The sequence below is a fragment of the Schistocerca nitens genome, chromosome 3, assembly GCF_023898315.1.
Source record: "Schistocerca nitens isolate TAMUIC-IGC-003100 chromosome 3, iqSchNite1.1, whole genome shotgun sequence".
NCBI classification, from domain to species: domain Eukaryota; kingdom Metazoa; phylum Arthropoda; class Insecta; order Orthoptera; family Acrididae; genus Schistocerca; species Schistocerca nitens.
This window is the reverse complement of record NC_064616.1, coordinates 657,302,755-657,319,970: the sequence shown is the minus strand read 5'-3', so window position 1 is coordinate 657,319,970 and position 17,216 is coordinate 657,302,755. Positions and strand designations below refer to the sequence as shown.

The 17,216-nt window shown below is 38.2% G+C and overlaps 1 protein-coding gene across 1 annotated transcript in view; it reads right to left on the bottom strand.

Moving 5' to 3' along the window:
- LOC126248621 (potassium voltage-gated channel subfamily H member 2) overlaps positions 1 to 17,216 on the bottom strand; it is a 963,280-nt gene that overhangs the window by 40,926 nt on the left and 905,138 nt on the right. Inside the window, exons 16-18 of the mRNA XM_049949786.1 lie at positions 8,925 to 9,372; positions 7,128 to 7,257; positions 6,856 to 6,974 (exon numbers count right to left, since the gene is read on the bottom strand). Of these exons, the coding sequence (XP_049805743.1) occupies positions 6,856 to 6,974; positions 7,128 to 7,257; positions 8,925 to 9,372 (697 nt within the window). The remainder of the gene's footprint in view (positions 1 to 6,855; positions 6,975 to 7,127; positions 7,258 to 8,924; positions 9,373 to 17,216) is intronic.

Below are 17,216 nucleotides of genomic sequence, written 5' to 3'. Positions count from 1 at the left end.
GTCTAACACTTTACCAATGATACATACTTATCACTTATCATTACACTATAATTAATTTAATAGCCTGTGAACTGAGGTACTTGTTGTTTTGATATATCAAGCGAAAGACCCAATGAACAAACTAATACCTTCCTAACAAACCAAAGACAGAGCAACACTATTCCAAAATGAGTCACACTGCAGTTTTCAGGGCACCTTTTTCACACTGCATTTTCTAAAAAATACTTCACACAAATCTTAGCCAAAGATTTACTTTTCCAGGATCTAAATTTTTTGGTTCCATCTTAAAATACTTTATGTAGTAAAGCCCAAATCTTATTATGCTGCCAATTAATCTAATGGTGACACATGTAGCACAGTAAAACAATATAGAAATTTTTGCTTGTTCATTCAGATTCTTTTGCCCAAGTTTGAACAAAACACTGATAACCTGAAAGTCCCCCTCGACAACTGCACAGCTTACCTTGCAGGTCAATCAGCATTTGCACTAAATATTCTCAGTGCTGATGAGTTTACCGCCACTTAAATGTGGCTCAACCTGGATTTACTTTCCTAATTGTTACTACTTATATTGCTACTGATAACCAAGACTTATTCTGAAAATGTACCCTGAAGTTTATTTAGTTATTTTTTTTAATAATGTACAGGTCATGTTTTCACTGTTTGTATTCAGTCTTAAAAAATAAGCCAAATTTTTTACTACTGTTTTCAAGATGGAATGATCTCTCCATGAAGGAATGCAGATTGGATCTCCATGGCAAGTTGCTTAAAGTAAGAAGACTATATACTCATTACTTGTTCTTTGCTGCATGAGTAGCTGCCTCCTCTATACAATGCATCCCAACTTACCAAGCTCAGTCAAACATGTGTTTACTCAACAGTGTCAGGAGAACTGAATGGATAAAAGGGTTAAATTTAACAGTTAATCAAGAATGAGGTCACTGGAGATAAAGTACTGGCTCCACTAAAGAACAGTAGAGAAGGAAATTGCTACGCCATTATCGAGGGAAGCATAGTGGTATTTGCTGGAAGATATTTGAGAAAATGATTGAAAACCTAAATTATGAGAATCAGGCAGTGATGTAATTATTAAAGTCTATGAGTAAACAAACTCACTGTTAAGCTGTTAATGACCATGGTAATTCAAAGACTGTCATATGAAAGTATCACATACAGTTCTAAATGCATGTTTCAGTTTGCTTGTAAATTCTAATTATATAATTTTTATGTTACCGGGACTGATATACATAACCATGTGAATGAAACATTTGTCTGTAACTGATGACTGTCACTGATCATCAGCTAGGTGTCATAGTTTCTGTGTAAATTTTATTACCATTGTTAGTCATGATACACTCAGCTTAATAGCAGATAAATAGCATTTGCCACTTTGAAACCGCTGGGATCCTCAATGTTTATGATCAACAGATATCAGTCCACTGCTTTTGAGTATAAGAGTGCATTATGTTGGACATCAAAAGTGTTATATTGTCCATATATAAGCACCTATGTTGAGGTATCTACCACAGCACTGCATCAGACCTGTTCAGGTCGTACACCCCTTACTGGAAATGGCTTGTAATGGGCAGCATAGGTATTCCTAGTCACAAGTCCAGTGTTGTAGCATTGTGCTATTTCCTGCCACTGTTTGCTATTGCCTACATTGCAGACACTGAATAATGATTTGCAATGTCTCTTCTAAATTTCAGATAAGAGCTCCACTCGCCCTAATCCACTGAACATGTCTCGTTTTATCAGTCTTTGCCCATGTGCTATTTTTCTAAGAGACTCAGCTATAAGATTATCTTTGGAGCTTCCACGATCTGACAAACCAAATTCCACACATGCATTCATTTGTTGATAAAAGAGGAGCCAGAGCCAAAACAGAAGTAGAAATTCAAGATGGGTCACTTATTTAATTGAGTTAAAATATTGCCTCCTATCTGTTTTGAAGACAGTGGAGAATGCCCAAGTTACAAGCTCCAGCATTTCATTATAGGCATGACCAACTACCTGCTGCACTAGAATTAGTTGTAGGAAAGGGGAATTTTGTTAAAATTCAGTAAAGGCACAGTTGGGTGATGAAGTCTGGGGCCATTGACTGTGTGTGGTAATAGTCGGCAGCCAGTAGGCCAGACAGGGTAAACATGATGTGGAGCTGCAGTGACGTACTGCACATACAATTGTTTGGAGTAAAGTAACAGCGAGGCAGGGAAATGCAGTGTTGCTTTAAGTAATTGCGATGTATGAGGCAAGGCAGTAGGCCAGAGCCAGGAGTGACGATACGTAAGTGGCGGACATATGGAAATTTACCCTTGCCATAGTTTCTGTCTCTCTCTGACGCTACGTCAGAAGCAAGGGGAAAAGCAACATAGTCGGGCACTTTTAGCTTGAGGGGGTGCCAGGTCAGTCGAGAATCGGGTCGGACCTGTGCTGGTCTATGCTTATAGGGGCCAGTATGGCAACGATGTTGTAAATATTCTGTGTAAACCTGTACTTTGTTTCTATGTACTTATTCGCGCTGTATTCCACATCTGGGGACACAACACTGGGGTGGGACAGAATGGCAGCTGGGTACTTGGAGACTGCACAGTCTGCCTGAAGGAGGGCAGTGACAGTGGTCTGCAGTGGGTCCAGGACGGACCACGTTCGCTTCCCACCTAGCGCACCAGGGTCTGTGCAAGGCGTACGCTGCGGGAGGTGTGGCAGTGCTGTGGCAGCACTGGAGACGACGGCGGGTGTTGCCATCCGACAAGCACCACTAGTGGCAAGTTGCGGCGCTGCATCCAGGAGGGCGCGTGTTCGAGTCTGGTCCTGTCCTGGGAGCAGCAGCGGCCGAGGGCCATGGGTGACCAGTACATCCACCTTCGTCCCACGGTTGGACAGAGCAGGCCAAATAGGATGGAGGGCGGCACGGACCAGCGACTGTAGCAGTCTCCGGAATTGCAGGCAGCTACGTGGCGCGAGACGTGACGCATCAGTGGGCAGCAACTAGGCAGAGTGCGGCTGACTTCCAGCTGAGTGGCCTTGATGATGGAGCAGTGGCATCAGCATACCAGGAGTTGCTGAGCTGGCTGGACTCATGGAACAGGGCTGTGGGTGGCATGCCGACACTACACTGCACCCATCGAAGTACTATAAGTTATGTGAATAAAGTAATGCTATCCTATTGAACTTGCTCAGCCTCATGACAAAATACGACATGGTAGGTATCAGTTTTAGCTCTGCCAACTGAATTCCCAGGTGCGACCATCGATGGGCCGCAACATACCTATGCTGCCCTTTACAAGCCATTTCCAGTAAGGGGTGTACGACCTGAACAGGTCTGATGCAGTGCTGTGGTAGATACCTCAGCATAGGTGTTTATATATGGACAATATAACACTTTTGATGTCCAACATAATGCACTCTTATACTCAAAAGCAGTGGACTGATATCTGTTGATCATAAACCTTGAGGATCCCAGCAGTTTCAAAGTGGCAAATGCTATTTATCTGCTATTAAGTTGAGTGTATCATGACTAACAATGGTAATAAAATTTACACAGAAACTATGACACCTAGCTGATAATCAGTGACAGTCATCAGTTACAGACAAATGTTTCATTCACATGGTTATGTATATCAGTCCCGGTAACATAAAAATTATATAATTAGAATTTACAAGCAAACTGAAACATGCATTTAGAACTGTATGTGATACTTTCATATGACAGTCTTTGAATTAACATGGTCATTAACAACAGCTTAATAGTGTGTTTGTTTACTCATAGACTTTAATAATTACACTGCTACAGATGGTCAAAGTAAAATCTTATATTTTGTAGTGTGCTGAAACTTTTGTGTGCTTCACATTTTAATGAAATACACACATCAAAAAAGTTTTACATCACTTTGGTTCTGAGAGTTCCGGAACCTGTACAGAAAATTGGTAGAGATCAACATAAACATCGTTTCTGCCCTTTTTATTGCTCATGAAAACCACACATTGCATGTTGTACCACCATACAGTGACACCTTCATAGGTGGTAGTCCAGATTGCTGTACACACTGGTACCCAGTAGCACGTCCTCTTGCATTGATGTATGCCTGTATTTGTTGTGGCATACTATGCACAAGTTCATCAAGGCACTGTTGGTCCAGATTTTCCCTTTCCTCAATGGCAATTCAGCGTAGATCTGTCAGAGTGGTTGGTGGATCACTTTTCAATCTATCCCAGGCATGTTTGATAGGGTTTATGTTGGGAGAAAATGCTGGTCACTCTAGTCGAGTGATGTCATTATCCTGAAGGATGTCATTTACAAGATGTGCATGATGGGGACATGAATTGTTGTCTGTGAAGACGAATGCCTCGCCAATATGCTGCCAATGTGGTTGCACTATTGGTTGTAGGATGGCATTCACATATCGTACAGCCATTACGGTGCCTTCCATGACCACCAGTGGTGTATGTCAGTCCCACATAATGCGCCCCCCAAAACGGCAGGGAACCTCCCTCCACCTTGTTTCACTCACTGGACAGTGTGTCTAAGGTGTTCGGCCTGACCAGGTTGCCTTCAAACACATCTCCGGTGATTGTCTGGTTGAAGGCATATGCAACACTCATCGGTGAAGAGAACATGATGCCAATCCTGAGCGGTCCATTCACCATGTTGTTGGGCCCATCTGTACCATGCTGCATGGTGTTATGGTTCCAAAGATGGATCTCGCCATGGACTTCGGGAGCGAAGTTGCGCGTCATGCAGCCTATTGTGCATAGTTTGAGTCATAACATGACATCCTGTGGCTGCACGATAAGCATTATTCAACATAGTGGTGTTGCTGTCAGAGTTCCTCCGAGCCATAATCCATAGGTAGTGGTCATCCACTGCAGTAGTAGCCCTGGGGCAACCTAAGCGAGGCATGTCATCAACAGTTCCTGTCTCTATGTATCTCCTCCATGTCCAAAGAACTTCGCTTTGGTTCACTCTGAGATGCCTGGACACTTCCCTTGTTGAGAGTCCTTCCTGGCACAAAGTAACAATGCAGATGTAATTGAACTGCCGTACTGACCATCTAGGCATGGTTGAACTACAAACAACATGAGCTGTGTACCTCCTTCCTGATGGAATGACTGGAACTGATTGGCTGTTGGACCCCTCTGTCTAATAGGTGCTGCTTATGCATGGTTGTTTACATCTTTGGGCAGGTTTAGTGACATCTCTGATCAGTCAAAGGGATTGTGTCTGTGATGCAATATCCACAGTCGATGTCTATCTTAAGGAGTTCTGGGAACAGGGGTGAAGCAAAACTTTTTTTGATGTGTTTATATTTCACATGATACATTACAAGCTCTTCAAAATTGGGTTTACTTATTGAATGAACAATCACTTATGCTAAAACATAGAATAAACAGATTTTTTCCATACATTGTGTATGGCTTAGTCTCCCATATCACATCATCTTATGATCATTCACAGTAGGAACTTTATGAAATCACTGAAGGTATTGTCCAATATACAAATTGCTTACTTCTTCATACTCTATTCATAAAAAGCCCGATGTAAAATTTGTTTCTTTTTTTTTAAGTTTAATGTAAACTGTTTAATATTTCATTAAACACAGTGAACATAATCAAATACAATTTATTATTCCTCATTCAAATTAAAATGTTTTTGAAGAAAAACTTTTCTGACTTTTCTGCAATGAGGTATTGAAATAACTCAATGGTAACAGATGAAAATTTGTGCTGGACCACAGCTATAGAAAATAAACTTTTTTTTAACAATTACCAAAGTTTAGAAATGACTGACAGTTTTCAGCACTGGTTGTTTACATAGAATATTGTCTGCATCAGTGTAATATAATAAAATATGGAAGCATGAAGACAGTATAAGAAAGTAAGAAAATTACATCAAGACAGTCAGAGAGAACACACTACAAAAACATTTGTTGGGAATAACTCTTAGAGTTATGACTTAATATGAATTTTACAGAGCTATTGGCTAAGAATTTGGGAATCAGTCATAATCTGTACTATGTAATCAGTGTACCTTCTTCATTGAAAGTTGTAATAAGGTAGCTGAGGTGCCAAATCTTGCTCAGAGCAATGTTAGAGGAAAGCACACTTAGCCCCAGCTGCAGAAGCATATTAAGTAATGATACTTGCTACAATAGTAGTTTATCTACACATTTCTATCTTAAATAAACAGTAATGTAAGTTGTAGTGGTAAATATATAGTTTACATAGGATTAAAATTATTTAGGGACTATATATGATGAACAGGGGAACAATATATTAGTGGTGAATTATTCTCTCCCTCCCCCCCCCCCCCCCCCCCGCCCCCTTTCTGTATGTTTCTACCTCTGAAGTACCTATTCAGAGAGTGTTTGCAGTTTCACTTGAGAACTGTACAGTGAACTTATACACCAATTGCAGTCTAGTAGTTTTGTGTGTGTGTGTGTGTGTGTGTGTGTGTGTGTGTGTGTCAGATCTCATAATTGGAAGGTGCAGTGTTTAAATCCCCATCCACCCATTCTGATTTACTTCACTGTGGTTTCCATAAAGCAGTCAAGGAATGGATCATTTGAAAAGGAGACAACTTGATTTCCTTTTTCCTGTCCTTTAAACAATCCAACTTGTACACCATATCTAAAGATCTCATTCTTATTATCGATAAACTGTAGTCAAAGATTTCTCCTTTAAAAATATCAGCACAATATCAAAAGTAACTACATAACAAGATTGTGGTAAAAATGGGTGCAGGGAAAGACAAGAGGTCAGCCATAGGGTGAATGAAAATTAGCACAGAGAATTAACAAAAAATTGCAAACAACTAATAATTGTTGCTTCTTTGTTAAACAGGTATTACATTACCTGAAATTATTTGAAGGCAATGAAGCTGGAGTCTCGTGAGATGCACTATAACTTCTCTGGGCACTAGGAGCATGATCTCGGGAGGATCTTCCTGACCTCTGGCCAAAGTCAGAAGAAGACTTTGAACCAGATATTAAAATTACAAATTAGAATATTACACACATGAAGATACCACAGCTATACTATTTAATGAGAAATAAAAATGAGTTACCATTTACAAAATTTAAACAAATATTTAGCAGAGTCAGTTGCAGCTAAGCTGCATCACTTACCTCTCGCACATCAGGTATGACTGATGAGCCAGATGATTCAGAGCTGTGACCCTGTTGCTGCTGTTGCTTCAGAATACTAAGTATCATTCTCACATCACTAGCTACACTGTGTTCCAGTGCCTGCACTTGCCTGTGGGGAACAGGAGTATGTTAAATAATATTAATTAAGGGATAAAAATTGTTTTAAGGCAATGAAATTATTGAAAACAATATTTTAGATTAAATGACATAATGCAGTCTTTATTGACTATATAAATAATTTAAGACTATAGGTAATGACTTGCCAAATAGGGAGGCACTGACTGGTACATAAACATGACAGAAAACTTGCTAGCTTTGAGACCTGTGACTACACTGTGCTGGGTGAACACACAATGCCAGGACTGCCGTTCTGGAGCCGGATTTGGTGAGGGATTGTATTGTGTGGGGTAAGTGAGGTGAGTAAGGAGGTGGGCAGTGGCAGGGAGGGTTGGGTAAGGGTGACTGACAGCTCAGAGGGAGCAGAAGTGCATGATAGGATTGTGGGAGGGAGAGGTAGCAGGTGCACGGGATAGTAATGTGACCACAGAGTTGATGCAGCACACGACAATGGTGGGGCGAAAGAGTGGATTCCACAGCCTGCACAATCTAAGCAATATACCAGTCCATTCTTATGCCGCACCCACTCCCAATCCCTTGTCATATGTGTCATACCACTGTCGGAGACACAGCGCAAGACCTGTCTGATACACCCAGTTGGCACATCCTATGCCAATCTGGTTACCCATTTTACATGGGTGTGGCCAGGTAAAGTTGTCCACCTGAACAGACAGCAATGACCAAACTGTAGCCAACAGCAAAGTTGTCCACCCAGTAGTAGAACACAATGCTGAGCATGACACTCCCAATTCCAATTGCTGCTTAACAGTCTGTGTACTCTGGATCCTTCCTCCTGGCACTAGCTCTTCTGGACTACACAGATGGGCATTGTCCTCACAACACATCCCTCATTCCTGTAATCCTTACAGCTGTAGTCTCTCCACACCATCATCACTGTGCACTGCAGGACCTCATCACTGCTGGTGCTTATGCTACATTCTTATCCTGTGCACCTACTGCCTCTCTCTCCCACATTCCTATATCCCATGCACATGTTGCCTATGTCTGAGCCATCTGCCACTCTTCTGCAACCATCTCTCTTGCTTGCTGCCTCCTTTCTCTTCTTTCTCACTCTACATGATACAGTCTCTGACCCCAGTCACGCTACAGAACCTCAGTCCTGGCATGATTTTGCATGCATATGCACTATAGCTTTAAAAAGGACTTGTCTGAATGTTGGAAAGTTTTCAGTCTTGTTGCTGTGCCTGTCAATGACTCAATGCCTCTACTATTGAGTGTACTGTTACCTTCATTCTTAAATTATTCACATTCTACCAGGACATTCCATTACCATATCTGACTACATAAAGAAATGGAGTAATGCAACACGTTATAACGCTGGAAAAAGTGACATCAAAATGAGAATGATAGGCTTACTTTAAGGAAAGTTAATCTACAAACAATAAACTTACAAAATAAAATAGTACCAAGTGAATAAAAGTGAGTCACTTGGTAATACTGTGGCTGCAGAATTTATAGATCATTGCTTTAGTCATGGTGAAAATGAGTGCCAAGGGATCTTACTGCTAAAAGTGAATGTGCACTTGTCTTTTGCTAATATTCAGATTTTTTCACATCAAATAAAATAAATGAAACACATTTTAAGTTAATAATTATAACAATAAAAACAATTATAACAATAAAAAACCGTTTACACACCTGCTCAGCTGATTTATCATTGCATAGACATCAGGTTCCCTCCCAGGTTGTGTCCAAGCTGGTGAGCCAGTGTACTCGGCCCGAGTGTGACCGGGAGTTTGGTAACTTCCTGTCGATAATACTGTTTGTTGAGCACCTACATGGGAATAGACCAATGAATGGTCAGCAGTCTGCTGATGCTGTCGGTACATATCTACTCGCTGCAGAGGACTGGAATGTATGGGGGGTGAAGGTGTTGTGTAATAGGATGATTCGGTCGCTTGGCTTAAAGCTGACAGAGGTGCTTGTTGTGGGGTAGCAGGGATAGGCACACTGGGGATACTGTGAAGGTTATCATCTCGTTCGTCATACTGAACAGCTACTGCTGTTGTCGATGTCACTGACGACTGTTGTGTTTCAGATGTGCGGCGGCGGGAAAGGTGGGGAGTCGATAAGCCAATTCCTGAAACTGAATCAGAATCCACATTACTCTTGAAACAATTCTAATGTTTTGTGGTGATATCTGAAATGTAATGACTCATCTGAACACCACCTTACAGGAAAGGCTGAAATTATACGAAAAGTTATTTAGTTTCACTGTGATTACTCTCACTCTGTATTGGATTCTTCTGTGATCAAAACTCTTCCTTGAAACAAATGATGAATGATATTCACTGGAGAAAGACTTGGCATGAGAAGGGAAACTGTGTTTTCAGGCATAGTATGTCAATGAAATTTGATACAAACTCAGCTCAATAACAATTTTATCACTTAGGAAGTAAAAAACTTCATCTGTTAGTATTATTGTACAGATATCTTTACAATTTTAATGCTATCAGGGCCACTTAAAAATGAGATACCAATAAATCTAAGAGAATTTATATTATACCAGTATCTTTCCTTTTTATCACAGTGCTTTCAGTTTAAATACAAATTCTTCAAATGTGATGAATTGCTGTTACATTAATCTGCTGGCTTCCTCTGTTAAGTTCAACTAAATGAGTATTATCCATGTGATAAATTCTTGTGGAACTTGAAATCATGTATATTTTGCACATTTATCAGCCAGTGTAGCATCCATTCTATCAAAAATTAAATTCTTATACAGAAATTTTCCATTGCCATACAGTATTCATAATCAACTACAGCTTCATAGCCATTTTATCCCAAGACATGTCCTCGTAGCAAATAACATGCTTCCTGGGCAATATTTTCAGCATGGTAACTGCTTTTTCCCAAGAAGTGAAATTTACATAATAATGTAAACATTTGTAACTGTTGATTTCTCCAGTTCCACATCTTAACATGCTCCAAATGTTCCTCTGCTGTTCCTGTTAGTGTATCAAATGGCAAAATTTTCAAGAAACCATTACAGTCCAATTCAGTTGTTGTCTCTCATCTCGGTCTCATTTCAAGTTATCTTTTTGTAATGTGATGTGTTTATTATCATAATTATACACATTTTGAATGATGCCATTAACATATTGTGATAATGCCTTAATTCAAAATTTTTACTATTTTTATTACACATTAGTCATATAAATATGAATCAGAAAATATCTATAATCTGTTGATGGAGCAGCACAGGGAAGGAGGGAGGGAGGGGGAGGGGGAGGGGGGAGGGAGGGAGGGAGAGAGAGAGAGAGAGAGAGAGAGAGAGAGAGAGAACAGTAGTATATCTACATCCACATGACTACTCTACAGTTCACACTTGAGTGCCTACAGAGGGTTCATCAAACCACATTCACACTATTTCTCTACCATTCCACTCTTGAACAGCATGTGGGAAAAATGAAAAGTTAAATCTTTCTGTGCGAGCTCTGATTTGTCTTATTTTATTATTATGATAATTTCTCCCAACATAGGTGGAGGCCAACAAAATATTTTTGCCATTGGAGAAGAAAGTAGCTGACTGAAATTTCATATAAAGGTGGTGATGATGATGATGATGATGATGATGATGATGATGATTGGTTTGTGGGTCACTCAACTGCACATTCATCAGCACCCTTACAAATTCCCAACCTTTGCTCAGTCCAATCTTGCCACTTTCATGAATGATGATGAAGTGAAGAGGACAACACAAACACCCAGTCACCACGAAGCAGGTGAAAATCACTGACTCTGCCAGCCAGGAATCAAACTTGGGACCATGTGCTCGGGAAGCAAGAACGTGAACATGAGCTATGGACTTCATATAAAGTTCTCACCACAATGAAAAAAGTCTTTGTTCCAATGGTTGCCAACCTAACTCACATATCACATCCATGATTCTCTCTCCCTTATTTTGCGATAATGCAAAATGAGCTCCTCTTCTTTGAACATTTTTTTATGTTCTCCATCAATCTTATCTACTAAGGATCCCATACTGTGCAGGCAATACAGTAGCAGAGGAGACACAAATGTAGGGTAGGTAATCTCTTTAGTGGATTTACTGCATTTCCTAAGTGTTTTGTCAATAAAACACATGTGGGTCATTCACCTCCCCACCACACTATATATGTAATTGTTCCAAGGCAAGTTGTTCATAATTTCTATCCCTAAGTATTTATTTGAATTAACAGCCTTTAGATTTATGTGATTTATCATGTAACAAAAATTTAATCGATTCCTTTTAGTATTCTTGTGAATGACCTCACACTTTTCATTACTAAGAGTCAGTTATCACTTTTCACACCATACAGGTATCATGTCTAGATAATTTCGCAAATGGTTTTGATTTTCTGATGACTTTACAAGATGGTAAATGACAGCATCATCTGCAAACAATGTAACAGAGCTACTTAGATTGTCTCCTAAATTGTTTATATAGATTAGGTAAATCAGAATGCCTGTAACACTTCTTTTGGGAGCCACAGATATCACTTCTGTGTTTCTCAATGACTCTCTGTCAATTACTACAAACTGTGACCTTCTTGATACAAAATCATGAATCCAGTTGCACAACTGAGGTGATACTCCATAGGCACACAATTTGATTAGAAGTTGCTTGTAAGGAATGGTATCAAAAGCCTTCTAGATATCTAGAAATATGGAAGCAATTTGAGATCATATGTCAATAAAGCTCATTATGTCATGAGAATAAAGCAACAGTTATGTTGAACAAGAATGATAGTTTCTGAATCCAAGCCAACTATATGTCAATAGATCATTTTCATTGAGGTTCTTCATATTATTCAAACACAGCATATGTTCCAAATTCCTACTGCAAATCTATGCCAGTGATTTGGGTCTGTAATTCAGTAGATTACTTCCATTTCCTTTCTTGAGTATTGATGTGACCTGTGCAACTTTCCAGTCTTTAGGTATGACTCTTTCACTGAGTGACTGGTTGTATATGACCGCTAAATAGGGAGTTATTACATCAGCACACTCTGAAAGGAACCTAATAGGTATGCCATCTGGTCCAGAAGACTTGCTTATGAAGTGATTTGAGCTGCTTCACTACACTGAAGGTCAAGGTTGTATGGAGGGCATGAGAAGATTAGCTCCTGCCAAGGGTGTATGCACAAAGGGGGCACAAAAAATGACCTTTCACTCACAAGATCATTAGAGACAGATGACAAGCTCAGATAAAGGAAGGACGAAGAAGAAAATCAGCCATGCCCTTTCAAAGGAACCATCCCTGCAAGTGATTAAGGGAAATCATGGTAAATCTAAATCTGGATGGCTGTATGGGGATTTGAATTGCTGTCCTCTCAAATGTGAGTCCAGTGTACTAACAACAATGCCACCTCACCCACTAACTAAACAACAAGCCTTCTATGTATCTGCTATGCAAATAAAAAAGAATTATAAAACCAACTGTTTAATCATATTACAGGAGTTGTTATTTGAGATGGCTATATACAGCTATAGTCTATTCAGCTTCATTGGAGGGTTGTGTAAACAAACGTACGCTTTGCCATTGGTCATAAGCTCCATTGCTCAAGCACCTGGTATTATGAGACCACTGGACGTGGACCTAGTATATTTTGATATAACATCATTTTTGTTATCTAGTCTGATGAACAAATATAGCTACTTACAATTCACCTTTGATCTTCCAAAATATTAACAATAATCCATACCCCAGTCTAGGACCCCTACAAAATACCATATGGGCACCCTTGATCTTCACTATAATAAATCTCCTTCTTCCTGTGTTTCCTAGTCCCTGACTAACACATTTTCTTCTTACCTTTCATCTTTCCCTACTCCTTTTCTCTTTAAATTTTCATTTTAATTTGTTCCAAACTTTATTTCTCTTGCTTCCTATGATATTTTATTCCTAAACCACTGTTCTTTTATGTGTACATTGACTTTAATTTTTTAACTTATTTTGTGCACTTATTAATTTCAGCTGACATTCATTTATTTTTCCTTGTGCTTATTTCATAATATCCCTTGCATCTATCATGGCCATCAACATTTGTTGATAGGTGTCACTTACTCCAGTGATCATAAAATCTCACCAGCTAATTTTATCTCAATTTTGATACTGTAGATCTCTCCTAATTTTGGGTTTTGGTTGCCTGTGCACTATTCTGTCATCTCCAGATAATGTCCACTTTCTGTATTTTGCTCCCTGTTTCTGGAAAAAGGTGTCATTTTTGATATGTTTAAAATTTCATAATTATCATTACTCATATTCAGTGCTATTGTCATGAAATTCTCAACTATTCACTTTACTTTATTGTTTCATGCCTATTTATCCATACCCAACACTTTAATGCTCTACTTTTTGTATAATATTTTAGATAGTGGACATTAGTAGATTTGTTGATTTATTGTATCATGTGTCTAAACACATGGCAACAAAAAATATTAATCAGAATTCACAGAATATTATCAATAAGAAGACAGAACGACAATGGAAATTCCTTGCTGGAACAATATGTAAAATACGGGAAAGGCAATCACTCACCTATAGTGGCCTGATGTGTGGAACATAGACACACATAACAGAAAACAGTATTCACACTAGCTTTTGAGCGAGCTAGTAGAAATACTGTTTTCTCATCTATGTGCCACACATCTATCTGCTATAGGTGAGTGATTGTCTTTCCCCTATTTTATGTATTGATTATCTGGTAGTGTGAATGAAAATTCTATATCAAGAGACCAATGAAGAAATTTTATTTGAAAAGGTGTTGTAGTATGTACTGAAATGACATTTTATTATGCCCTAGAAAATATTACTTCTTTAGAGTATCAAATATAATCAAGAGAGGCACTAGATCATTATTTCTGTCACATTATTTTAGTTCTGCTCATCAAAACAGAATTCATTTCACATTTATTACTAGTTCATGTGATCATGAACTACAAGAGGAATAATTTCTAGGCTATGCATTCCCTGTAGCAGGAAAATTATGGGTTTCACTCATAATGCTATTTGAGAACACAGTCTCAAACATATGATGCAAACTCTAACCATCCTGAGAACAGTTAGTATTCATCAGAGGTGCACTCCTCGAGAAGTACTATAATATACAATATGTTTCACCATTATAGATAATGAGCCTCTACTTCAATTGTCTGGTGAAACATAATGTATTATGAATAAAAATAAGAATATTTATAAACTACAGTTTGCTGCAGCAAAAGACCATAATATAGAATTTCCATCTCAGCATTCAAATGTGTCAATAATATGTAGCAGAAAGCATTATGTAACAATGGCATATATTATGTTACTGGCACTTGAGCTTCTAAAACTTGGTGTTATGTTTTGACATTCAGTTTTGCTTTTATGCAAACCTACATACTGGACAAATTGTAATATAAAGGTGCAGACGTTTGCTTACAAGACTCACAAATGTGTACATCACTTGTATGCACATAAATGCTTTATTCACAGCCTAAACCATGTTTCTTGCCATTAAAAATCACTGAATATTCAGAATTTTTGCAGAGAATACATCAGACAATAATGAACTTTCACAAACCTCACAAAACATTTATCAGTCCAAAATATTGTTCATATTCTAAATGCCAAATTTTAGTAAATAACTTGAACATAGGATGGCTCTTTCACTATGCAGCACAATGCCTGCTGTTTTGAAACTTGCAAGTAGTTTAAAACTGTTCTGAATGGCCAGAACTCATGATCAGTTGGGTTAAATTTGCCAAGAAGTTTCAAAACCACTGTATACATTCTGCTGCAAAATGAAAGATCCCGGGTGGAAATAAATTCCTAGGCTGTGGCTATGCCACTTCTCCAAAGGTTTGGAAAATTATGCTAGAGAATTTTGAGAAGTCAATAAAGAATGAAAAGGTAGTGTCAGAACTGAATCTGTGAGGATGGGTTGGTGCCTGGGTAGCATTGACCATGAAAGCCAATGTTTCCAGTTTGAGTTCCAATCAAGCACATAGTTTTAAACTGCCAAAAAATATCAATTAATACAAATTCTAGAGCAGCAGCTGTTCACCTGTTGCTTCATTTCATGCAAATAAAAACAAAAAGACTACAGACACTGTGAATCATACATAGAAGGTGCCTACTATATTGGGACAATATTAATTACCAGGATTTATTGCCAATACAGTATTGCACTCCACTGTTAATAACAATAATGGAATGATCCTTCAGACATGCATGCATGTCTCAAGGAACAGGCACTGTTGCGACTACAGCTGTTATGATATCCATGAAATAGAACAACCATCAGCTATATAATGGAATGATGACAATGAAAATTTGTGCCATACCAGGACTCGAACCTGGATTTCCTACTTTAGATGAGTATTTGCCTTAACTGCTTTGGCTATTCTTTCATGGCTCACTTCCAGACCCAAACTGCCATATGTCATCATTTCTGCACCACCACCTATCTTGTACACATATTATGTAATTCCCATAAAGGAAAGGACATTTTTCTTGTTCTGCAAGTGATAGTTGTTCTAAAATGATCTATGTTCCATCAAACTTTCTTTATGAATCATATTTATTTAATACTGGCAATTGTTTTCTGTTTCTCAGGCCTTCCTAATTTTTTTTTTCTTTTTTTTCCCCACATTAAGAAACCATCATCTAGCACTCTCACTAATATAGTAAAATGTCTTATGCTAATACAGAACTAAAATCTTAAATTCTCGTACATTTAAGGTTAGTTGTTGGATGTTATAGATGCACTTATGTTATGGCAATGGATTTATACTATTCTATACTTATCCAGGAAATGAAAGATGAAATTTTTTTTTCAGATATCTTCAAGATTATCACCTATATGTGCACGTTCACACTACCGAAAGTTTCAAATATTAACTCAGGCATTAGCCAACTTGACTTTATTATCCAGTACATTCCTTTTGTTAATCACAATCTGTTGGTGCAATTAGTTTACCTAAAATCTGTGCTAATTGCAAATAACAATGACTGCAACTTTGTTGTGATTGTTCATATGTAAACATGCACCCAACTGTTAACTTTCAGATAAAGTAGATCAAAAGTATACATAGGTAAGTGAAGCATTTATGCAGCTAATGCTCAAAATACGTTAGTAACTTTTGTCTGCATTTTGTTTCAGTAATTAGCACTTTTACCTAAAATATTGTTACTGAAATAGAATACCAAATTTTGGCAAAATAGAGAGCACACTTCAGTACCAATTACTGTTTTGTGTAAAAGTCTTCTGTCAGACAAATCTTATTCCACTGTCCAGTTATTCAAAACTAGAAATCCTTAATTGTAAGTTGTAAAAAGACAGTAGACAATGACAGCTGAATGGATTGCTAATTATTGTAATATTATAAAATAAAGGCTGCTGGGAGCCACTTTAGTCTGTCTGTGCAAGTGTATAATGTGAGTAAGATCAGCATCTAAAAATGTACACTGCACAAATTACAATTTGTATAATGTGCCAATTTTTATCCAAATTTTGAATCCAGGAGACCTTTCAGTAATTCAGTGACTGGTTACAATTATTGACTGTTACCTTGTAGTTAACTTCATGAACTGTATTAATCTTCAATAATATTTACTGTGACAATAGGACTGCACTGTGCACTGTGTTATTTCTGAATTATACTTACTGTGCGCTTTCTTTTTACTGTTGATATGATTTCTGCTTCAAAGGACAGTGATTTAAGAAAGTTGATCAGTGATTGTGTTAATTAAATGCCTGTAATGTGTAAACTTCTTTCACTTCAGTGTTAGGCTACTGCACTCGAACAATCACATTATAAGCCACCAGCTGACTGTGGTATGTGGCTAGCTGTTTATCTGTGCATAAATTATAGTAGATGAGACTCAATTTGGCCATAAACTGTAGGTTATTTAATATCAAAGTGCAATTAAATTGTTTTGGATTGTAAACTTAGTGTGGACCA